The 25,562-nt window shown below is 42.2% G+C and overlaps 1 protein-coding gene across 1 annotated transcript; it reads right to left on the reverse strand.

The window, feature by feature from the left end:
• Positions 1–10,262: 10,262 nt before the first annotated feature.
• Positions 10,263–24,337, reverse strand: Sec22b (SEC22 vesicle trafficking protein homolog B (S. cerevisiae)). Its single transcript, XM_013018359.1, has 5 exons — positions 24,135–24,337; positions 17,266–17,375; positions 15,238–15,398; positions 13,263–13,409; positions 10,263–11,068 (listed from the first exon to the last, which is right to left on the reverse strand). The coding sequence occupies exons 1-5, from the start codon at positions 24,207–24,209 to the stop codon at positions 10,914–10,916; spliced, it is 648 nt and encodes a 215-aa protein (XP_012873813.1). The 5' UTR covers positions 24,210–24,337; the 3' UTR covers positions 10,263–10,913.
• Positions 24,338–25,562: the final 1,225 nt, after the last annotated feature.

Genomic DNA, 25,562 nt, shown 5'->3' on the forward strand with positions numbered 1-25,562 from the left:
CCTTGCATGCCTGAGGCCCTGGGTTCGATTCCTCAGCACCACATAAGCAAAAAGAAAAAAGCCGGAAGTGGAGCTGTGGCTCAAGTGGTAGAGCACTAGCCTTGATCTGAAGAGCTGAGGGACAGCACCCAGGCCCAGAGTTCAAGCCCCATGACCGGACCCCCCAAAAAAAGAAAAAGAAAAGTCCACGAGACCCTTATTTCCAATGAACCTGCTAAAAGCCAGACGTGTAGGTATGGCTCAAGTGGTAGAGCATCAGCCTGGAGTGACAAGGCTAAAGGACAGCACCTAGGCTTGGAATTCAAGCCCCAGTACCGGCAGACAAAAAAAAAAAAATAACAGCACAAAAAGAAAAGACAAAATGCTAGTTAGACTTCAACAGTGATGGGATCTGACATGGCGGAAGAGGGAGCAGGTGGAGGCACATTTCACCCATTTCCCAGAAAGCCAGGGCTCGTCATTTACAGGGCAGAAAGGGAGGTACAAAGCAGTGAGGGAGGAACTTGCAGGGTTTGGGTACACAGTAAGTTCCCTCTCCCCTCCCCCTGCACTGACAGAGCTTCCTGCTCTGTTATCACAAGTCTGAGGGTGGCATTCTGAAGATCCAAGCGTCCACCTCTGGCCAAGCCAAGCAACCTTTCCTCCCTCGGGACCAAGATGGTCCCTTGGCTCTCTACCTTCCCACTCTGCAGCTGCAACAGCAGGGCCCGACTTTCATTAGCCACCTCTCCCCCCTCCCCACCCCAATCTGAGACGGTAAATAAACCAGAGGAGGTACAATTATGGAGGTTTTGACCCTGTCCCTCTCCAGCAGCTCACACTTATGATCCTAGCTACTCAGGAGGCTGAGATCTGAGGATCATGGTTCAATGCCAGTCCTGGGCAGGAAAGCCCTTGAGACTCTGATCTCCAATGAACCAGTCCTGGTGAAACTTCTGGTGCTCCATGTGGCTGGATCAGGGCAGTAGATGGCACTTCATTCACCTCTGTGGTTTCTTACCCCTTTATCACCCTCCGGAGCAGAGGAGCGGCCTGGGTGGCGCTGGGCACAGGCAGCTTGTGGTGGGTGTTGGTTTGCGCTTCCTCCCCCAGCTTCCTGTTGCAGTGTGAGCTGTTCTCATTAACCACAGCCTCCCAAGCAGCGCCCACGGCATGCAAACCCCACACACCAAGGGGCCGGTGCAGGGCTGCCCCGGGGAAGAAAGGAGGGTGGTGGAGACTGGCAAGAAGCCAAGAAAAATTCCACAGATAGAATCACCACGAGAACATTCCACTGCAATTTAAAAAAAAGTTAGAGATCACAGTCGGCTATGGTAAAAGTCAAGCCTAAACTGACTTGTTCAAATGTACTTTCATGGAAATTGTTTTTTGGGTGTGTGTATGTGTGTGTGTGTGTGTGTGATTTGTGACAGTATTGGGGCTTGAACTCAAAGCCTTAGCTTTTTTGCTACAACTTGAGCCACACCTCCACTTGTGGCCTTTGCTGGTTAATTGGAAATATGAGTGTCACAGACTTTTCTGACTCGATATCTTTGAACATCTTCTGTATGTCTTCAGTTATCTTGAACACATTCCAAGGGGAAGACAGTTGAAGATCTAAAAAAGAAACTGAATGTGGATAGCTGCTCAGGAGGCTGAGATCTGAGGATGCTGGTTCAAAGTCAGTCTCCAATTAACTACCCAAAAAAGGCAGGAGTGGAGCTGTGACTCAAGTGGAGAGTACCAGCCTTGAGCAAAAAAGCTGAAGGACAGTATCCAGGTCCCAAGTTCAATTCTCAGTTCTGGCACACACAGAGAACCTATGTTTCCTAGGTTTCCTGGTGCCAGTGTGAGATGTTGCTCCATTAGGTCAAGAGCATGACACAATTCCCAACAGCAGGAAGAGGTTTAGCTGGGATGGAGAGAGGACTCTGAGTGGGGTGGAGAGCGGGGTGGTAGTGGGCTCAAGTGGAAAAGAGGGTAGTTCTAAGAGAACAAGGCCAGAGAGGAATTGGAACACACGGAAGGATCTGAAAATCTCCTGGAAGGCCTCCCTGTCACACTACAGCCCTCAGGACATCACGCATTCTCCCAGGCCTCGCGACACAGGTGATGTCACTCCAAACTTCTCTCTTCTAGCAGCGAACAGCTATTCTAGTTACAGCATCGGATCAAATGGTAACATGTTATATGAATGTCTCCTGTGTGCTCTTAATGTTAATGATGATGGTGTTTTACAAAAGGCCTCACTAAAGGTAAAAAACAATAGAGAAAAAAGCCAGGCGTCAGCAGACTCAAGCCTGTGATCCTAGCTACTCAGGAGGCTGAGATCTGAGGATCATGGTTCGAAGTCAGCCCAGGCAAACAAATCCAAGAGACTCTTCTTCCCCAATTAAGCAGCAAAAAGCCCAAAGTGGAGGTGTGGTGGTTCAAGTAAGTAGCAGAGTGCCAGCCTTGAGTGGAAAAAGCCAGCCAAGAACTCAAAGCCTGGGTTTAAGCCCCAGTACTGGAACACACACACACACACACCACACACACGGGTATTTTTAAATAAATGTGAATAATGAAAGGAACAAGATTTAGATAACATTTTCTCTGTATGACACACAGATGCTCCATGACACTGACACACACTTTTATGAGCCATTAGGTTTCCTTCTTTGAACTTAGGTATCTTAAATTGGAAACACCTTACCTTCTTCTTAGGGGCAAAAATCTTTTTATTTTATAACTGATGCGAAGTAGCCATCTGTAACATGGTTAGTAATAGGGTGTAGCTCAGTGTTATGAGGTTGCCTCTCCAGTGAGTATGACACCTTGGGTTTGAACCTTAGCACTTAATAAAAAAAAAAAAAAAGTGTTGCTAGGCATTAGTAGCTCATGCTTGTAATCCTAGTTACTCAAGAGGCTAAAGTCTGGAGGATCATGGTTTGAAACCAACTGAGGTGGAAAAATCCAAGAGACTCTAAAATAAGAAGCAAAAAGCTGTGCTATAGGCATGGCTCAAATGAGAGCATCAGCCTAGCAAGCTAGTGGAGCCATGAATCAAAACCTGGGTATAAGAAACAAACAAAACTGGGGCTAAATGGAAAACAATGGATACAGCTTACTTAGTATATAAATCGAATAAGATTGAGATTAAAGAAGTCAACTATAGGGCTGGGAAGGTGTCTCAGTAGTAGAGTGCTTGCCTTGCATGCATGAGGCCCTGGGTTCGATTCCTCAGCACCACATAAATAGAAAAAACTGGAAGTGGCGCTGAGGCTCAAATGGTAGAGTGCTAGCCTTGAGCTGAACAGCTAAGGGACAGTGCCCAGGCCCAGAGTTCAAGACCCACGATTGACCAAAATTTTTTTTAAGTCAACTATATTCTTCAGAGAATGCATGAAAAGCCAAGTGTCACTTGAAATGGATGAATTGCTGCTGTTATTTAGTATATTGAGATTAACTTTGTCACCTGAAGGTTTAAAAGGCTGCTTTCAATAGTAAGGTGATCTTTCTCTCAATGAAGAACTGACTTTAGAAGCTTTGAGGAAGTGGCCAGGCATTGCATTGGTGTTTGCTGCCCCCTACTGGAAACATGGAGTCATGGTCAGAGAAATTAATCAAGCTAAAAGGGTCCTGGTGCTGGCAACACCACCAGGTGTCATTAATCCCATCAAGACCAAGATTATTATGGAAGTGAGTGTTTCCAGGATCACAATGCTTTTCTTTGCTTGTGTGTGTGTGTGTGTGTTTCAGGGCCTGGGGATTGTCCCTTAGCTTTTTCACTCAAGGCTGGTACTCTACTATTTGAGCCACAGCTCCACTTCTGGCTTTCCTGCCCAGAATGGCTTCGGACTGCAGACTTCATACCTTAGCCTCCTGCTCAGCTAGGATTACAGGTGTTCTAATAGTCATAAAGACTATGATAACATATACCTGTATGTCACTTCATGAGGAAATGAGGGAAACTGAGATACAGTGCCTAAATAATTTGTCCAAAGTCCTGTGGGAGTAATGGGCTAGACCTAATAGTTTCATATACATCTCTCTGCCCTTCTTCAGCAATGTGCATTTTATACTAGTGTTCAACAGATATATCGTTCTCTATAATTCCAGCAAAGCTATAGTGTTCCTACAGGAACAAATCTAGATGCTCCAGGACTGTAGCAGAAATCTTTTTTTTTTTTTAAATCTAGAATCTTTAGCACATAATGTTTATATTGTAAGTCTCAGCTTCACTAATGGGGAACATGGAGATTGTGAGAGATGGACAAAAATAGAATAAAAAGATGGGGGAAAAAAACCAAGAAAAACCAATTTGAAAGTCCAAGTACTTTTATTTTAAGATTCTAGGCATTTGTTTAATGCAAATAGCTAAAGGAGAAGAATCAAACAGATAAAATCCCATCATTTGTTGGTTGTACGCCTGTCCCTGCGTGTCCAGCCACCAGACCTCACTGCCCACCTGACACAGGAAGGAAGAAATTCCCACCAGTAGGCCAATAGTTTTTACACAACAGCAGGGTAACATATTACTGGATGGCATATTGCTGGAGGGATTTAGCATTGAGGTTACTTTTTCAAATGAAAAATTAGTAAGTAGTTACCAATATGAAAAGTTCATTAAATGTTATTACAATTATTTTTTGGTGTGCCAGTGTTGGGGTTTGAACTCAGGGCCGCATGTTTTCCTTTGGCTTTTTCAAGGCTGACACTACCACCCGAGCCACATCTCTAGTTCTGGCTTTTTGCTTGTTAACTGGGCATAAGTTTCAGTTTCCTTCCTTGGGCTGGCTTTGAACCTTGATCCTCAGACCTCAGCCTCCTGAGTAGCGAGGATGACAGGCATGAGCCACTGGCAACAGCTTATTATAATCTTACTGGTCCTGTTTTGTCCTGGCTTCTTTTTAATGTGCTTCTCCTCCTCTCTCCCATTCCTTTTTCATTTTACTTACTTTCTTCTTTCATTCAAAGTATTAAAAAAAAAAGTTTCACAAAAATCCCTGTAATTCAATGATTCATCCTGCAGATGTTTGCTGAGTATGTACACTGAGCTAGCCACAGAATCACAAGCCATGAGTAACACCTGGTTCCACCTCAGGGGCTGCCTACAACGTATAGTCAGGTACACAAACAAGTACACACCACCTGCCATATTCCCGCAGGGAAGATGCACAAGTTCCTGGGGGAAGATGAAACCCTAACTTCTCCGGGTCAGGAGAAGGAACTGGCTTTCCCGAAGAGACATCTGTGCTGGTCTTGAAAAGCTGGGCAAACTTACATGGGAAAGGATGGGCTAAGGCAGCCAGGAAGATATTCCAGAGAGAACACATGGCACACAACAGGACGAGCTAACACGGATTGCAGGTGGGCATGGCTCAAGTGGAAGCACTTGCCCAGTGAGCTCAAGGCCCAGGGTTTAAACCGCAGTACCATGGGTGGTGGGGAAAAACACAGATTTGATACAGCTGAAACAGAATACAGAGTCTGGAATGGTACCATGGAGGCAGGTTGAGGAGTAGAGTGACCTTTTGTGCTACAGGAATGGGTGTACGTAGCACTGGTATACAGCATAGAAGAGGGACACAAGTAAGGAAGGGAGAGATAAGGCAGCCATGGCTAGAGCCCATGCTAAAGCCAACGAGTGCTTGAACTCCAGGCAAAAAAGATGGAAAAGAGTTGGACACCAGTAGCTCATACCTATAATCCTATCTACTCAGGAGGCTGAAATCTGAGGACTGAGGTTAGAAGCTAGCCTGGGTAGGAAAGTCTGTGAAACTCCTATCAATTAGCTACCAAAAAGCCAAAAGTAGAGTTGTGGCTCAAGTGGTAGAATGCTAGCCTTCAGCTTAAAAAACTCAAGTACAGGATCTGAGTTCCAGCCCCAGGACCCACACCCACACAACAAAACCTCTGTGTGATAAAGTAAAATGTAAAAGGAAGTAAGGGAAAGAGACAAAAGAATAAGCAAAAGGACCCAAGAAGCCAGGCACTGCTATGCACACCTGTCATCCTAGCTACTCAGGGGTCTGGAGGATCTCTGAGGTCAACCTGGCAAGAAACGTCTGAGAGACTGTCTCCAATTAACCAGCAAAAGCAGGGGTGGAGACACAGCTTAAGTGTAACATCAACAGTCTAACAAGCTTGAGGCCTTGAGTTCAAACCCCTCCTCTCCCAGGACACAGAAAAAAAAAAAAGGAGGGGGAAGAAATCTTAGTGAATCAGATGTAGCAAATTGTTGAATTAAAACAGATTTAATGAGAGCAAACAGATGTATTGTCAGTAGTGAAAAGGGCAAAGGAAATCACACAAGCAAACATTTAAAAGGAATATCAAATAAAAAAATAGGATGAGAATTTAAAAAATGAGGTAAAAATGTTAAGAATCCAGTGATTAAACAGATGGAGACAGTTTTACCTGCTGGGGAAGGAGAGACCAGGCTGACATCAAGGGGCAGGACCAGAGTGTCAGGCTCAACTTGCCCATCTGTTCCATCTCTATTCCATTCGGAGCACCGCCTCACTCTAAGTAGTTAACCCTAGCAACTGCCTTCCTTCTGAACTGCCTGGAAAAGAAAAGCTACCCGTTGGGCTCAGCCAGGATGTTACCAAAAGCCTTAATCCTATGGCCACTAACACTCAAGCCCAGTATACAAGACTAATTCCCAATCAGGTGAAAATGTACAATATACGGTGTTGTTTTCCTAGTCAGGGAAGCCAAGGGATTGTCTATTTTCCTTCTTAATTTACCTTTTTAAGACCTCTTACTGATAAAAGTAGAAAATATCAATTTCACATTCTTTAAATGTGCTTTAGGGAACTGAAACCAAAAGTAAAACAGAACACTTCAGTAGGACTGGATCTGTGAATGCAATACAGAAAAACATTACTTGATACATACGGATTTGTACACTTATTTTTTTTTTTTGAGGAGTATCTTCCAGGTGGGTGCAGTGGCTCATAATCTTAGCCACTCAGGAGGCTGAGATCTGAGGATCAAGGTTTGCAGCTAGCCTGAGCAGATAAATCCAAGAGACTCTTTCTAACCCATAAAAAGCCAGAAGTGGAGGTGTCACCCCACTGGTAGAGTGACAGTCGCAAGCAAGAGGGCAAGGCCCTGAGTTCAGTATTTACACCAAACAAACATTATCTTCCTAACAGTTAAAGTGTAGAATTTTTCCAGCTCAATCCAATGAGGATCCCTGGAGTTCCTCACTGAGGAAAAACAGACCACTAGGTGAGGAGCAGGCCTGGAGTCCCTGATTAGTTCAAACCGGTGTGCAATACTTCTCATGCATGTGAAAAGCACTTATTTCATAGCATTTTTCAAAATGCTTAAGAACGAACCTAGGTAGACCTTCAGATAGACAAATGTGTGTCAGTGTCCCAGATAGTCTGAAAATGTCACATTTATCTTTTTTTGGTGGTAATGGAGTTTGAACTCAGTGCCTTTGCTCTACCACTTGAACCATGCCCTCAGCCCTGAGTAAAACAATCATTTCTAGAACACAGGGAGCCAGAACAGCTACACCTAGGAGCAGTTTACATCTCCACTCCCTAATGGGTTACATAATTCTGGATTCATTGCCATCTCAATTTTGTCCCTAGCTCTCTGAAATCACTTCTGCTTATATGACAGATTTTCAAAACACATTTTTTTTGGTACTTATTTGACTGCTTGGATACAGATTATATGGTTAAAAGCATAGACTGTCCAGGTTCAAATCTCAGCACTATTACTTGCTAGCTCCACCACTAAGGGCAAATGACATAACTCTCCTGTGTTTCACAGCCGCAGCGATGGAGGTTTCTTTGTTCACAGAATTGTGTGAACATTCTGACTTCACAAGGTTTGGTTGATGTGAGAATTAAGCAAGCATCTAACAAGGAAAAGATTCTAACAGTTAACACTGAGTAACTTTAAAAATCATTTGAAATCGGTTTGCTTAACTCTGTCCTCCTGGCTCTTTGGTTCCCTTTCTCAACTTTTCATTTAATGCCTGTCCAGTAGATCTTACTTTAGGATGGTTACAAAGATCATTTGCTGTGCTGTGCCTTCACCACCAGCCTAACTCTCCCTCAGCATGGCCAACAAGTACAACAGCCTATCATGTCTTCTCTACATATCCTGAGTTGAGCTTACCCAAGCTGTTCCATTCAAGAAGGTGCCTTTCTCTTTCCATGTACCTCACACATGGACTTAAGGCCCCATTCTCCTTCTCTAGAAATGTTAGGTGCCCTTTCTTACGGCGCTTCAATTAACTTGGTACAATTTTTTTTTAAATCACATTCTATTTTTAGATGTATGTTTGGTTGCTGACCCATCTCACCTAGCCGAATCTTCCTGTAACCTCCTACTAAGAACAGAAAAGGGTCTGGTGGTAGTAGTGGCTCATACTTGTAATACCAGCCACCTGGGAGGCTGAGAGCTGAGGATCACAGTTTGAAGCCAGTCTGGGCAGACAGATCGGTAAGACTTTTTTCTCCAATTAATCGGCAAAAAACAAACCAAAAAAATCCACCAAAAACTGGAGGTGTGGTTTAAATGGTAGAGCACCAGCCTTGTGCGAAAAAGCCAAGCAAAAAGAGCACAAGTCTCTGAATTCAAGACCCAATGCAGACATAAAACAACACAAAACAACAGCAAAAGGGGTGGGCTTATGACAGGCAGGTTCTTTTTCCTCTGCCTTCTTCTTAAGACTACTTCCTGTTCTTCTGCTCATTGTTCGCTCTACCCCTGCTTTAGTTAGGTCACTGAAATTAGGCGAAATGCACCCGGAAAGGGTATGTGCACAGAGGTACCTAGACAGTAAAACTTCTCACTAGATTGTACATGCTCTAGACATATTTCTTTCACCACTGGCCACGAGGCTGCTGCATATATCAACTCTAAACAATTGAGCCCTCTCTCTCCAGGTCTACACAAGTACCAAATACTATGGTACCATTACTTAAGATTTTCAGTCTTTCAAAGGCTTATTACCAAACTTACCTGGAACTGAGGGATAGGTCTTTTCCTTCTAGAGACTTCGGAACACTACTTACTAGAAAAAGTAGCTTTGTATACCATGCACTAAACTCTAACTGGCAATGCAGAGGGGATGCATATAGGTAATCCCAAGATACTCAGGACTGGATCAGGGTTTCAGGGTCACAGTGAAAGTAAAGCCCAAGCAGTAAATTGTGAGACCTGGGCTAGTAGGACAAATCTATAATCCAGCTGTGTGGGAGGCCTGGTGAGGAGAATTGTAGTATGAAGCTAGCTTTGAGTAAAATGTGTGAGACTCTATCTGCAAAAGAGCTGAAGAAAAACAAAAAAGCTGCAGGCATGTCAAGTGGTCTAGCAAGTACAAGGCCTTGAGTTTCATTACCCCAGTACCACCAAACACCAAAAAACAAAAGATCTCTTAACCAGAAAGTTTGGGTTCCTAATAAAATGAAGAAAGAAAAATGTATTCTGCTTCTGTAAATTATCAGGAATAAGCATTTATTTGCTCTGTTATAAGGAAATCAGAGTTTTTCTTCATTAGGAAACAGGACAGTAGCTCTCATGATTCCTTAAGTGTTATAAAACTGCTTACTAAAGTTCTTTCCAAAGATGTTAGAAGGTAATTTTCTTGTACAATTAAAGAAACATTTGCAGCACATGCCAGAGTTATAGGTTATACTCTAGACCTCTGTGATGATAACCAAAAGGTCTATTTGCCCCATTAAAAAAAAAAAAAAAAAACCACTTCAGAAGGTAAAAGATTTGAAACCCCGGTTATCCCTGAGCAAGAAAGGAAAGACTCCTGTGTACTTTTACTAGGCAATAGAATCCACTGGTGAAGGAGCTACTTATCTGTGGAACATTCTTGAAGAACTGACATAAACTACAACAGGAATGAGGTGTGCACAGAGGTTTCCTTAGACAGATGTAGTTAGCGGTCTGAGTGGTGGACCTGCCAAGATTCTAAATTTAACTATCCAGCTGCAAAGTTTTTATTTTGACTGAGAGAATATCCTGAGAAGTTGGAAGTATCAGCCCAGGGGAATATCTGATTATTTGAAATGTCAGCAAATTGTGGTAGGAGGAAAACAAAGCATGGGGGAAAAAAAAGTAGTGGACAACATGACGGACACAGCTGAAGTTTTGCGCTAGATTTTTCTCATTAAGCAGAGGGCCTCTCGCTATTATTTTGTGTTACCCTCACTCTTCTATTAACACTGCAAAATAAAATCAGTAATGTCTCTAACTTACGTTTTGTTTAAAAGAATGAGAGAAAACATTTAGCTTCTTAGTCAAGGAGTACTATATAATCTCAATGTATCTTAATATAATTTATTTAACCCTAAAGCAATTGTGCAATAAGCAAAAAATATATATATAAAAGGAAAACAACGAAGGGTAACTTTTACAGGGGCCGACAGAATCTGTGCAGCATAGCAATGAACCTTCACGTACTTGGAGTCTTGTCTGAAAGGCCATCAAAAACCCAGATCACTGAAAAATCACAAATGTCACCAACAAAAGGAATGTTGACTCAAGTTGAAAAACTTCCCACAGGGCTTCCTTCTTTGAAGGATTTTCAGGATTTCAGAATTTGCTAGCACAGGTTGGCTACCTTTCAATCTATTGATGGCTCTATTCAAGAATGAGAATACCCCACTCTGATGCATTTTAAAATGTACTGGAAGGGGGAAAAAACAAGATAATCTACTGTTCCCTAATATATATATGGCTTAGCACCCAGAGAAAGCCTCTGTCCCACATAGAGACTTCCGCGGAGGGTTAAGCTTCATGAAATGAGGCGTAATCTTTCATTTTCAAGACAGGCCTTTTCTTGCAAGGTCTTTTAGAGGAAGAAGTTCCACTTGGATTCTAATTCACATCCCTGTGAGCTCAGCTTCCTGAAACATTACACGTGCCGGGTTCTAGGGTTTCCCTTACCAGCAGTGGGATTCACTATTTCACAGCCACCAGAATCGCACATACACTATTAACATGATGAAAAACACAGCCACGGCTGCAAGTTTGGCGTAAGTGGAACGCATGTTCAAGTACTTCGCATCCTGCCGGTACTTTTTGGAAAGGCTGGACAAATTGTTTGCCTTGGAATCCAATGCTGTCAGGAAGGAGAAAGAAGAACATTAATTAGTTCCTGGAAAGAATTTTATCAAAACTATGAAGGCATCAAAACAACCAAAATGATCAGCAAGGTAACAACCTACCTTGATACTTTTTTGTTGTGGTAGGGTTTTGAACTCAGGGCCTGGACACTGTTCCTGAGATTTTTCACTCAAGGCTAGCATTCTACCACTTTAAGCCACAGCTCCACTTCTGTTTTTTGAGTGACTAATTGGAGATAAGAGTCTCAAGGGGACTTTTTTTTGCCTGGGATGGCTTTGAACCACAATCCTCAGATCTCAGCCTCCTGAGTAATTAGGATTACAGGAATGAGCCACCAGCACCTGGCTTAATCTATCATTTTTTTAAGGGTAAAAGTTGCTTATCCAACTCAAGCACATTTAAAAATTAAGTCTACTCTTAAGGCTGTACTAGAAGACCAGGTTTTGGTCTCAGATTCTTTGGCTCAGATATCAACTGCACCAACCATGTGATATTGGTCAAGTCATTGAACTTTTCTCAATTTCTGATTTAAAAAAAAGCCAGTACTGAGACTTGAACTCAAAGCTTGGGTGTTCTGTCCCTTAGATTTTTCATTCAAGGCTGGTGTTCTACCACTAGATCCACACCACACTTCCAGGTTTTTGGTAGTTAATTGGAGATAAGAGTCTCACGGACTTTCCTGAATTGGCTGGCTTTGAACTGTGATCTTCAGATCTCAGTCTCCTGAATAGCTAGGATTTTCAAGCCTGAGCCATTGGCACCTGGCTGATATTTTTCTAATAGCTAGTACTATTTTTGTAATCTTTAGGTAAAGACATATTGTAGCATACTTTAAAACACTAGAGCCCATTTAAGACTCAGATAAACTTCAATAGTGATTGTTACCATTTCTAAGATTCTCTATATAGTAAAGACTATTATAATGTTAAAGTGATCAGAGATTATGTATCAGCTGGTTACTCAGGAGGCTGAGAACTAAGGATTGTGTTTCAAAGCCAGTCTAGGCTGGGAAGTCTACAAGACTCTTATCTCTAATTAATCACCAAAAGGCTGGGAGGAGAGCTGTGGCTCAAGTGGAAGACTGCTAATCTCAAGCACAAAAACTCAGGGGCAGCACTCGGGCCCTGAGTTCAAGTCCTACAAATAGCACAAAATAAAAAGAAAGAAATTATATTTTAACTTACAAAGGAAAGTAATATTGTAACTAAACTATAGCAATAGACTCTAAAATGTAAACACAAAAGCTTAGTGAATTTTAGATTCTATCATTTTCTGCAAAGACTGTCTCCTTCCTATGACATATAGCATCTTCTTAAAACAGCTGAGCACTTAAGAAAAACAGCCAGGGGCTGGGAAGGTGGCTCAGTGGAAAAGCACTTGCCTTGCATGCATGAGGCCCTGGGTTCTATTCCTCAGCACCACATAAGCAGAAAAAAAAAAAAAGCTGGAAGTGGCGCTGTGGCTCAAGTGATAGAGTGCTAGCCTTGAGCTGAAGAACTGAGGGACAGCACCCAGGCCCAGAGTTCAGGCCCCATGACCAGACCCCAAAAAAGAGAGAGAAAGAGAGAGAGAGAGAGAGAGAGAGAGAGAGAGAGAAACAGCTAGACAGGCACAGCTAGGTCAGATTAAAATGTAAGGCCTATTTTAATAATGAAAATAAACTTGCAGTTTGACATAAATGAATATGACCCCTCAACTTTCCCCTTATTTTGTAATTTCCAACCTGTTTATCCTGCCTTAAGACAATGCCTTTGGAATATTTGAAGTTGCTTAATAGACTGGTTTTGATTGAGAAATAAAGGATTACCTAATAATACAACTGATCACATATGAAAGTAAAACTCCAGCCAGGCACTGGTGGCTCAAGCCTGAAACCCTAGCTACTCAGGAGGTTGAGATTTGAGGATCACAGTTCAAAGCCAGCCCAGGCAGGAAAAGTCTGTGAGACTCTTATCTTCAATAAATCACCAGAAAACCAGAAGTGGAGCTGTGGCATGGACGAGTCTTTACTCTGTTCTAACTCAACAAAATGAAATATGCTAGGAAGAAAAATAAAAAACTAGTATGTTGGAAGCTCTGTATTGTAATCTACTTGTGAGACCCAATCCTTGGCAGTCCAGGGAGAATGTGACAGCTCCCCAAGCCTAGGCATGAAAGGTCCCTTGGTAAGACACCCTGCTTGCAGGTACCTGAGAGCGCCTCTCCTCGCTGCAGCACTTCCTCAATGTTGGCCACCATGATCCTCTGCACGTCTTGCAGCTCAGTGTTGATGGAGCCCAGGTTTCTCCGAGCACGACTGTCAATGTAGAGCTTCTTGGTTTTCTGAATGAAGGTATCTAGAATGATGAAGAGAGCATTAGCATCTTTCCTGTCTATTGGAGTTCTGAGTTGATATCTGGTTCTGCCATTGGTGTCCAAAATCAGCTCACCAATGGGATATCACAATATGGGCTTTTATTTTTTCATTTAAAAATGTAAGATGTAATCAGATAACATTTCAGGAGTAACGTCCTTTGGATACCTTAGAATTAGAGGTATCTGCTGTCAGATTCATTATAGAAGCCAGGGACAGATAGTTCATGCCTGCAATGCTAGCTATTCAGGTGGCTGAGATCTGAGGATCACAGTTTAAAGCCCAGCGTGGGTAGGAAAAGTCCATGAGACTATTATCTCCAATTAACCACCAAAAAGCTGGAAGTGGAGCTGTGGCTCAAGTGATAGAGCACTAACTTTGACATAGTGCCCAGACCTCCAGTACAAGCCCAGTATTAGCTCACGTGAGCACATGTGTGTGTGTGTGTGCGCACACGCACATACACACACCATTACAGAAATTAAGGCCCATTCTTATAGTTCTTTCCTGAAGGCAGAAACTTTCAAACTGTATTTAGAAGACCTTCAGGATTTCATTATTTACTTCTGTATATTCTCTAAGATGTTGGCTACTATCTGTATAGCCTAGTTGTCAAAAGAGTGATCATTAAAAAGCTGAAAAATGTTTGTATTCTTTAAAAATATATTTGTCAGTTATCCCATTCTTAAACTTTAAGTAATGTAAACGTGTAATAAGGAATTTCCCAAAGTATCAATATAAAACTGCAGCTTTATCCATCTTTCGCCTACATTTGCATTTCTCAAAGCTGTAAGAATGATAATAAAAATATTTTTCTTCAGTAGAGAATAGTTTAAATGACATAAATATAAAATGTAAGGACCCTCCCTGATAAGTGGATGTTAAATCCACAATGTTAGGTGATACGACAAAATTAACAGGACTTAAGAAACAAAGAACTTCCACTCATCTGGTCGAACCACTACTAAATATCCCCATGCTGCTGATCACATGTATGGTGTATATGTGTACACCGTTATATGTTATAGACCGTGACAGACAATTTGCTCCAGTAAAGTTAGAATGAGCTTGTGACTTTAAATGAGCATCATTATTCCACAATACTGTGAAATTTGGGAAATTATGTAATCACTTAATCACAATCAAAAAAAAAAAAAAAGAACCTCGGGGAAGGTAGGGAGGGAAGGGATAGTAGAGGGAAAACAATGGAGGAGGTAACAATGCTCAATAGGAAGTATACTCATTACCTTACTCATGTAACTGTAACCCTCTGTATAGTATCTTTACAATAAAAAATTAAAAAAAAAATCACTCCAAAAAATTAAAAAAAAATGTAAGGACCTTCAATGTCTAGCTTTTATCTTGTTTTAGATACTTGTTTAGATACTTGTTTTATCTTGTTTTAGATAAAGGAGTCAATATTGCTTAGTAATCCTAGCTGTGTTTCCCACTTGTAATCCTCGCTACTCAGGAGGCTGAACTATGAGGAATGAAGTTTGGAGTCGGCCCAGGCAGAAAAGTAAGTGAAACTCTTTTTTTTTTTTTTGTCTTTTCTTTTTTGGTACTGGGGATCGAACCCAGGACGTTGCTCTTGCTAGGCATGCGCTTTGCCACTGAGCTACATCCCAGCCCATAAGTGAAACTCTTATCTCTGACTAGTTAGCAAAATGCTGGAAGTAGAGATGTGCTTCAAGTGGTAAGAGTGCCAGCCTTGACCAGGCCCTGAGTTCAAGCCCCAGTACCAGCATACACACACACACACACACACACAAAGAGAGAGAGAGAGAAAGAAGTGAAGGGCCAGAACTTACCAAACTCAATAAAGGAATAAGGTCTAGATACTGTGGGCACCTTCTTCCCATGCTGCTCATCAAATTCTGAGTGCAAATCTTCTAGGTAGGCAAAAGCCAGCTTCTTGGGGAAGGCAGCTTCACACAAAACCAAGTAACACACACCCTGTTCAATGATGTAGCTGAGTGACAAAAAAGCAAGACAAGAGTGGTTTGAAAGGAACAGTGCCTTGGGTGGAAGCAGACTCTCTGTACACATAAACTTTCGAAAATGTCTGGCCTAAACTCCTTGAGCCTGGCTAAATCAGAAGTTTCAGACCCCGGTCCTTGGGATCAGAAAGCAAACATTTTCCCATTAATTACAAGTATATCCCAAAAGGAGTAGGTATATTTATTACAATTGTTTATTCATGATGTAATTCTTTAACCAATATATATCAGTACCTAAGAGATTTTCTGGAAAACCAGAGTTGTGGGGTTTCCATTCACCCTTTGAGTCTGTATGAAAAATTACCATGCACATATTAAACCCTGTCCAGTTTCAAAGCAAAATAAACTCAAAATTTCTGCAGATACTTAAAAGTTGTAAGTTAAATGACATATTTACTGGGTACAGAAAACAGCCATCTGTGACCACCAGTGAAACCTTGAAAAACTCTCATCAGCTGGGAATATTCAACTACTGAACTGACTTCCAGAACTGTGAGCTCTAATATTCTTAGAAATAAATTAAGATATTTCCTAACTTTTTACTCAAACTATTTTTTTTAGCTTATATTGACTATACAAAGAGGTTTCATTGTGGTATTTCCAAACATGCTCATAATGTATTGCATTCAGCTTCTTTAGTATTTTCTTATTTCTTTTTTAAAAGAAATTTTAGTGGGACACACATACACACACACACACACACAGTCATAAGACTGATGAAGGCCAGGCATACCAGTAGTACATGCCTGTAATCCTGGCTCCTCAGGATGCTAAGATCCCTTCATCCTTCTCGTAGACACATGCCCTGTCCATATTTACTGTTTGAGGGGGCTGGACACATAGCTCAGTGGTACAGCACTTGCCCAGTATGCACGGGGGAGAAAAAAAAATCGCCAGGTGTGGTGGTACATGCCTGTAATCCTACCATTAGGGAGTCTGAAGGAGAAGGATTGTGAGTTAGATTGTAAGTTAATATCAATTAAGGGGCTGGGAATGTGCCTTTGTGGTAGAGTGCATGTCTAGTAGGTATGAAGACTCTGGGTTCCATCCTTAGCAATAAAAAAACAAAGCAAGAAAACAAAATCACTAGTGCTATAGTTATTTGGATGCTTTTGAATTGTTTTATAGTTTTTTCCCAAATGATAATCTTCACTCATTATTCTTTATGTGGCAAACAAAATGCTAAATAATAAACATGGATCCCTTTAAATCCCGATAAAACTCCTATAATTGTTTTCCATCTTCTAGAGTAAAAACTCATGCTTGGTCGTGCTTATGGGAAGTATTCAACATTACACTGTTAATGAATACTTACACAAGAGAACTCATCTATACATGTGTCTGGCTTCAAGACATTCCTAAAGCAAGAACCTATCTACTATTGTATAATGCCCATAATCTACTGGGCATCATTGCAAGCAATCTCAATAAACAAATCGAAGTTTTAGTGTTTTACAATTAAGAACAAGAAAAGTTGCTTCTATGAAAAGACTATATTTTTGTAGTTACCTTTACTTAAAAAAAAAAAAAAAGCTCACTGGACACCAGTGGCTCATGCTTGTAATCCTAGCTCTCAGGAGGCTGAGATGTGAGATTGTGGTTCACAGCTAGCCTAGGCAACGTAAGCCTGAGAGACTCTTATCTCCAGTTAGGCATGGAAAAGTTGGAAGCAGAGCTGTGGTTCAAGTGGTAGAGTGCCAGCTTTGAGCAACAAAGAGATAGAATCAAGGTCTTGAGTTCAAGCCCCAGTAATGGCCCTCAAATAAGTTAGTATTCGAACGTGTTCTGTGACCGTATTTCATATTTAAATGACAATGAAGAAATCAGGAATATACGCACTGAAAAGTCATGGCTCCTGCTTCCAAGGTACATCTGGTTGGGGACTGCTCATTCAACTTCCTGAAGAGTTGCTTAGCTTGACTCTGATACTGCTGAAGGTCCCGGCCAGACTGAAAGAAGATATGTTCACTTAAGAATTTGCCACCAAAAAAATAAAAGCTGTATCAGTTAGTCAGAGCTAATCTGCCCCTCCTTCCAGCCTGAAGCCCCATGCATGAACTAGGAATACACGCCCACTTTCATGGCATAATGTGACTAAGATCCTTCATTTACAGGTTAGGAAGGTTCATTTTAATGAAAGAAAAAAGGGCCTCCCATTAGAACAGAAAGACCCAAGTCCTAGTTCTCAAAAAAGATCACATTATTCACTAATAAGCAAAAGCCTATAACTCGGTTATACTTAATGCACTGTTCTTTTCACTATTAGGTCAGTAGTCTCCTCCTAAGCCAGTTTACTGGCACAGAATTGCACAGCATGTGCTGGGCCCTGGAGGAAACTCTGAAGTGAAAGAACAATGAAAACTGGGCATCAGTGTCTAACATCTGTAAATCTAGGTACTCAAAAGGCTGAGACCTGAGGATCGAGGTTCAAAGCCAGCTTGGACACAAAAGGCCATGAAGTTCTTACTTCCAATTAACTACCCCAAAGCCAGAAATAGTGCTGTAGCTCAAGTAGCAGACTGCTAGCCTTGAACAAAAAGGCCAAGGGACAGCAGCGAGGCCCTGAGTTCAAGCCTCAGTACTGGCATATACATGCATGCATGTGTGCGCACATACAGAGGCACGTGCACATAATGAGCATCATGTTTACAGTGGGATCTCAAGCAGAATTTCCCACAGTATTAACTTACAGAGCATTTAAGCAAAACTAACTGGGTACACCATGACTAAAAACTACATGAACACTATGTTTGCAGCTAGGCAAAAATAAGCAGGGTAGAGACAAAGACTGGCAAGTCAAATATTCTTCATTATATAAATCAATTTGGTTCTCCACTCTGGCTAGGGAGCCTTACGTGAAAATGAATAAAACATTCAAATCATATACATAATATTTCCCTGAACAATTTAGAGAGAGAGAGAGAGAGAGAGAGAGAGAGAGAGTGTGTGTGTGTGTGTGTGTGTTGACCCTGAAGCTTGAACTCAGATCCCAGGCATGGTCCTTTAGCTTTTTGCTCAGTTAGTACTCTACCATTTGAGCCACAGTTCCACCTCTCGCTTTTTGCTGGCTAATTGGAGATAAAAAGTCTCAGACCTACCTGCATGGGATGGCTTTGAATTGTGATCTTTAGATCTCAGCCTCCTGAATTGCTAGGATTACAGGCATGAGCCACCAGCACCTGGCTTGTTTATAGAGTGCTTGCCTAGCATGCATGAAGCCCTGGGTTTGATTCCTCAGTACCACATAAGTGGGAAAGGTCAGAAGTGGTGCTGTGGCTCAAGTAGTAGTGTGCTAGCCTTGAGCAGAAGGAGCTCAGGGACAGTACCCAGGCCCTGAGTTCAGCCCTCAGGACTGACCAAAAAGATAAAAATAAAAAAATCACTCAATGCTTCTAGTGTGAAGTGAACATTACTGTATTCTCTTCTCTTTAACTCTGTGCAGAGGTGTTAGACCTAACCATGTAGATAGCAAGGATCCCCCAAAGCAAACAATCTGTGGTACAGTTAAATTGCCTTCCTCTCCCGATCATTTAAGGTTGATTACTGTAATCGCTCAAAGAGGAAAATGGTTGGTTCTTGGGCTTGCTGGCTTTTGACCAGTCGAGCTCAGCAGGGATTTGTGCATGGTAAGAGCTTAGCTAAACATTCTTAGAAAGGCAAAAGATGATATTTGATAAAAATTAGTTGTTCCACAGTCCTGGGTGATGGCAAGACAAAGTAGTGTGGTTGTGTGGGTGATTCCAACTTTGTTCCCGTTACAACACAGGCAAATCCTAAATATACTATTTATTAGTCAACCTTGGGTTTGTTTCACAATTTATCCAGTTATTCTTATCCACTTTATTAGATTCTTATAGATATCACTATATAGAATGATGTGAGGAGTGAAATAGAAAGTGGAGTGTGTATGTGTGTGTTGACCCTGAAGCTTGAACTCAGATCCCAGGCATGGTCCTTTAGCTTTTTGCTCAGTTAGTACTCTACCATTTGAGCCACAGTTCCACCTCTAGCTTTTTGCTGGCTAATTGGAGATAAAGTCTCAGACCTACCTGCATGGGCTGGCTTTGAATTGTGATCTTTAGATCTCAGCCTCCTGAATTGCTAGGATTACAGGCATGAGCCACCAGCACCTGGCTTGTTTATAAAGTGCCTGCCTAGCATGCATGAAGCCCTGGGTTTGATTCCTCAGTACCACATACTTCACTGAGGAGTGAAGTAGAAAGTGGAGTCAGGCATTAAGTGTTCGGGCAGATTAGCTGACTGGGAACCTTTTGCAACTAATGGTAAAAGCAAACTGCCTATCTGTGAAGCAGCGGTGATGAATCTAGATCAGTTACAGTTCCTCAAACATTTCTGTCTTTCTTTTATGGTTCTGGGTATTGGACCTGGAGCGTTGCACCTGCTAGGCGAGCACTTTGCTGCTGAATTACACCCCAGCCCTCCTTGAGAATGTCTTATAAATTAGTTAGTATTAAATAGCAAGACATCACCTAGATGGCGAGTCCATTACTAAAATTTGTGTGTGTATATGTATGTGTGTATGTGCACACACACATGTGTAAGCCAGTCCTGGGATTTGAACTCAGGGCCTGGGTGCTGTCCCTGACTTTCTTTTGCTCCAGGATAGCATTCTACCATTTGATCCACACCCCCACTTCCAGCTTTTAGGTAGTTAATTGACAGGTCTCATGGACTTACCTGCCTGGGCTAGCTTGGATCTGCAATCCTCAGATCTCAGCCTCTCTAGTAGTTAGGATTAAGGTGTGAGCCAGTGTTGGCTGGTTCTAAAATAACTGAAGTACTTCTGGAGCAAGAGCTCTAGAGCCATACAATTTGACTGCAAACCCTCACTCCTTCCCTTGTCACCCTGACTGAGTCCTTGGGCAATCTGACCTCTCAATTGTTGGTAAATAAAATTCTAATCACCTCATTAGGCAACTGTGAAGACTCAATGTGTTAAATTACTTAAAGCAATTAGAGCAGTGTCCAGCAAAAAGCAAGTGGGCCTTGTATTTTCTTTAGATAGTAGTGTTTGAACTCAGGACTGCATTTGTGGGGCTGGTACTCTACATTTAAGCCATGCTTCTGGCCCTCATTTGCCTTTTTCTACTTCCATCTTGCCTTTCTTAGAGTTTATACACCGAGTTGCATGTAACATCCTATTTGTAAATATGCAATAAACAAGAATGAATGAATGATTGTTCATATTATAGAATCCATGAAAATCTCCATTACCTTCTCTAATATGGTTGATATAAGGAATGAAATACATTTAACAGCTTAGTACAGTGCCTGGTATGTAGTAAGCACTCTATAAATGTTCTAGGCACCATTATAAGGGAAGAAATAAGTCTAAGATTCATGGTTTTTTGTTTTGTTTATTCAAAGTTTAGGGCTGGACTCCAAGATGGCTCATGCCTGTAATCCTAGCTACACAGGACAATGAGAACTGGTGGTAGAACCCCAGCCTTGAACGAGAAGCTAAAGGACAGAGTTCAAGCCCCGATACCAGTACAAACGTACACACACACACACACACACACACACAATTTAGGGAAGACTTTGAAAGTGTTTTTTGTGTAGTTTCTTTCCTTGTCAATGAATTGAAGCAACTAATTTTGATAGAATACCAAATCAATACCAAATTTAAATTAAAAAAAATCAACTAATTTTCCAATAAAGTACCAAGGGTGAGAACAGGAGGTCTAGTAATATTAACATTTCCAAATTTACTTTGTATCCTTTGCCCATGTTAGAACTCAATGCTATAGTTGGAAAACTGACCAGATTCTGTCCCTCTCTACCCTACTGCCACCCCACATGGGAAAAATATTTCTCAAACTATGTGTCCTTCAAGGAAATGTTCCCATACTATCTCCTTTGTTCAAACTATAGTTCTTGAGCTCACCTGAATAATTTACACTTCTTCAGCAGTGGGTCAAGAAAATTCTTGTCTTTCTCTTTTCTTATACTACTACTAGAGCTTGGACTTAGGGCCTAGGTGTTGACCCTTAGCGTTTTTGCTCAAGACTTTTTTGCTCTACCACTTGAGTCACAGCTCTACTTCTAAGCTTTTTTAGTGGTTAATTGGACATGAGAGTCTTTTTCTGCTCAGGTTGGGTTTGTATTGAGATGGATCTCAGCTTTCAGACTACTCTGAAAGATTACAGGCATGAGCCACCATATTGCCCAGCAAGAAAATTCTCAACAAATTGAAAAGCACTTTCACACTTAAAAACTGACAGTGTTGCTGGGGGCTGGTGACTCATGTGAGTAATCCCAGCTACTCAGGAGGCTGACACCTGAGCGTTCCAAGCCAGCCTAGGCAGAAAAGTCCATGAGACTTTTTTTTAAATTTAATTTAATTTTATTTGTGAACATACTGTACAGAGGGGTTACAATTACATGGGCAGGATAATGCGTACATTTCTTACCAAGCATTGCAGCCTCCTCCTTTGTTTACCCTTCACATCCCTTCCCAGCCTCCCCCCTCCCCCGTCCATGAGACTCTTATCTCCAATGAAACTACTCAGAAAAAAGCCAGGAGTGGTGCTGTGGTTCAAGTGGTAGAGCACTAGCCTTAAGCAAAAAAGAGCTCAGGGACAGTGCCCAGGACTTGAGTTCAAGCCCCACAATTGGAAAAAAGAATTACAAAGAAAATTCTCAGTGTTTTCTTTTTTTTTTTCAGTGTTTTATTTTCCACAGTGTATCTCAACAGTCTCAGTTAAGTGGAATAAATAAAATATATTTCACTTGCCATAACTTATGATTTTCTTACCTCTTATCACTACTCTCCTAAAAGTGAATGCAAGTATTTTCTGTCAAACTTAAAAAAGCATAAAACAATCTAGAGAAGCTCCTTTACTAGTAGCACCTAATATCAAGCTTAGATGTCATTTCTGGGAAATCTTTCTGGATTTCCCCCTATCAACTTAAGTATCTTTGTGTTCAACCACTAAAGTCTTCCTCTGCTATACCGGTCCTATTACATCACAATTGCTAGTCATGTGACTTTTCCACTTCACTGAAGCTCCAAAAAGGTAGACACTGTGTCCTCAAATCCCCTGCTCTAATGACATGCATACCATCCTGGATGTACTTGGTAGGATTTTCTCCCACAAATAGCATCAAGTAGATGTCCAAAATAGAAATGTGCAAAATGTATTTTTTTCTAGAGCTTGTCTTTTTTAAGCCATGACCTTTTTTTTTTAAAGCTATGTAGGCTGCAAAATTAAGTCAAATAAAATTGATCATGTCTTAAAATTTTACATATTGCTAGGAGGAAGCAAGTGGAAGGGGGCAAATGGAGAGAGGAAGACACAAATCATTATATTCAGTGGACACGTAAAAATGGAAGTATGTAATTCCGAAGGTATGGATGGGATTGGGAAAGATGAGGGAGAACAAGGAAAGGCTGACACTGATGAAGATGCGTGTAATAATGTAATAATCAGACTTGTTGAAATGGAACTTCTCTGTACAATTACTTTGGGGGCAAGAAAAAGTCCATAAATCACATTCTTACCCTTCCTTCTTCTGGGACCTCTTAAGCTTGTTCTAGAAACTTGTCTCATACCAGACAATTTCCTGTGACTCTAAGGCACAAAGCAGCTTCCTACTTTATAGATATATGGAGTTGCAGATGATGTTTTAACCAGTTCAACACAATTTTTCTTAGTACTTATTGGCATAAAACTGAGGTTGTAAGAGCTGTGGAGAACACAAAGATGACTGGGCAGATTATCCACCTAGGTAGGAACTAATTCTGATTACTGAAGGACCAAGAGTAAGGCATAAGGAACTGCAGCGCTTTGGTTGCACATAATGAAGTAGGTGGAAATTGGAGATCGGCTGGAAGAAGATAGTGTACTGAACTTTGATAACTGATTACAAGTAAGTAGCCACATTATCTCATCCGCTTTCAAAAGATGTCAGCTAGGTAGGTCAAGGTTCGAGTGCAACACAAAAATGAAGTGAAGAACTCAGGGGTTGATCCGCTCCTTCTCCCCCCAACCACCTCCCCCACCCCGTATTTGACAGGAAGAAAAAAAAAACACTCGAAATTCTGAATTTTAAGAAAGTACCTTTAAAATGTCAGGAAACCCTGGTTGATAACCATTATTATAACAATGATAACAATCCCTTCTCGAGTGTTGTCCTCACCCAGGTAGTTTCTCACCACAAAGGATTGGGGTACTTGGGGAGGGGGGTGGCACAGGTCCCCACGTGATAGGGGCCCTTGAGGGGAGTGTGGCGAGGATTCCCTAAATGACAGGTATACTTGAGGGACGTGGCAAGGGTTCCCACATGACAAGGATTCTCGGGACGTGGTGTGGGCATCCCACTATAGCAGTACTCGGGTGGAGGTGTGGCATGGGCCCCCACACAATGGGAGTATTTCGGGAGGTGGGAAGTGTCCCCCACGATAGGTATACTTGGGGGACGTGGCACGGGAGCCACACTTGATAGGCGTCCTGGGGACGTGGTGCGGGACCCCACAATAGGAGTACTTGGGGTGGGAGGAGTCCCCCCCCACACATAGGATAGGGGTACGTGCGGGCCCTCACATGACACGGGTACCGAGGGTATGTGGGCGGACCCCCGCATTGTAGGGGGACCCAGGGAGTGGGGTGGCGCGGGTCCCCCACGTCCGAGCAGGACCCCGGAACCGAGGCCCGCGGGGACGGCGCAGCGCGCGCGGCGCTCACCTGCTCGTCCTCCTGCATGGAGGCGGCCAGCGGGAGCCCGTCCGCCACCCGGGCGATCATGGTTAGCAGCACCATCTTCACGGGCTACAGGGACGCAGCAGTGGCCCAGCGGCCGCGGCGGCGTCGTCTTCGCGTCCTCGGCCGCCACCAGAAGCTCGGCCCCACCTCCGCGCACACTCCAGCCCCGGTCTCCACTTCCCGCTGAGGTGGCCGGAAGTTGCTTACCGAACGTCCCACTACCGGTCCGCCGCCTCCCGCTGCCCTCCGGGAACCGCAACCACCCGGACCTTAGTTCCGCGGCCCTCCTGGCGACGCCAAGTTTCAAGGCCCTGCCTATCGCGCCTGGCCCCGCCCACATGGGCGGGGAGACCAAAGAATTTCTTCTACTCTGATCGCTTTAAGTTTGGGGAGAAGGTTGGAAAGGAGAGTGGGAGTTAGTGGATTCTTTAAATGAAAGGTTTGTGAAACAACTTAAAATCGGGCTACATATTTCCATACTTAATATTTCTATTTTGTAGACAATTATATGTTTTATGTACATAACATTTTCTAAATTATTATACTCTAGGCACAGATTTTTAAGTCCTTCTGTTTGTTTGTTTATGCTGTATGCCAAGATTGCTTAACAGTATCCAGTAAGAAATCAGTAGAGATTTTTTTTTTACGTAGGTGCCAGTCAGTACTAGAGCTTGAATTTAGGGCCTTGGTCCTGTCCCTTAGCTCTTTGTTCAAAGCTACCACTCTGCCACTTGAGCCATAGCTGTTTTTGGCTTTCTAGTGGTTAATTCGAGATAAGAGTTTCTCAGACTTTCCTGCTCAGGCTGGCTTCAGACCAACATCCTCACATCGCAGCCTCTTAAAGCAACTACAATTACAGGCATGAACCACACGTGCCAGGTGATTTTGATACGTTTTAGACAATAAAATTGTTTTTCCAGGAAGAGGATTTTAATATTCTTAGTTTCCTCAGAAACCAGGAAAAGGCTAGACTTGTCTGTATCAGACCCCAACTAAGACTTTAGGAACTCTAGTATCTGAGTCACTTTTGCTCTTGATTGGGTAAGGTCAATTGCCCTTTGACCCTGTGAGCACTGAAGGAGTATGAGATAACAGCAAGTGCTGGTATCTCTATGTGGAAGGTTCTCTACTGTTTTACAATATCAAAAACAACAAAGTATCAACAACCATTCTTTCAGAATATTAGAAGTTATAAGGTCTTTTGTATATCCTTCATCAGCCTAAAAACTGACAACATCCTTGTGATGAGTAAAATTTAAAAATTTTAGGGCTCAAACTGGGCACTGGTGACTCACCCCTGTAATCCTAGCTACTGAGGAGGCTGATCCTAGCTACTGAGGAGGCAGAGATCTGAGGATCAAAAGTTTGAAGCTAATCTGGGCAGGGAAGATCAAGACAGACACTCATCTC

The sequence above is a fragment of the Dipodomys ordii genome, unplaced genomic scaffold (genome assembly GCF_000151885.1).
Source record: "Dipodomys ordii isolate 6190 unplaced genomic scaffold, Dord_2.0 Scaffold39, whole genome shotgun sequence".
NCBI classification, from domain to species: Eukaryota; Metazoa; Chordata; class Mammalia; order Rodentia; family Heteromyidae; genus Dipodomys; species Dipodomys ordii.

Bases quoted from the DNA above. Each gene is read 5' to 3' on its own strand.
- Sec22b (XM_013018359.1), bottom strand. From the start codon at position 24,209: ATGGTGCTGCTAACCATGATCGCCCGGGTGGCGGACGGGCTCCCGCTG. The intron at 15,399-17,265 runs GTGCGTATATTC...TTTGTCACTCAG, and splicing joins GCAGGAGCCATGACTTTTCA to CTACATCATTGAACAGGGTG. The intron at 13,410-15,237 runs GTAAGTTCTGGC...TCATCATTCTAG, and splicing joins TTATTCCTTTATTGAGTTTG to ATACCTTCATTCAGAAAACC.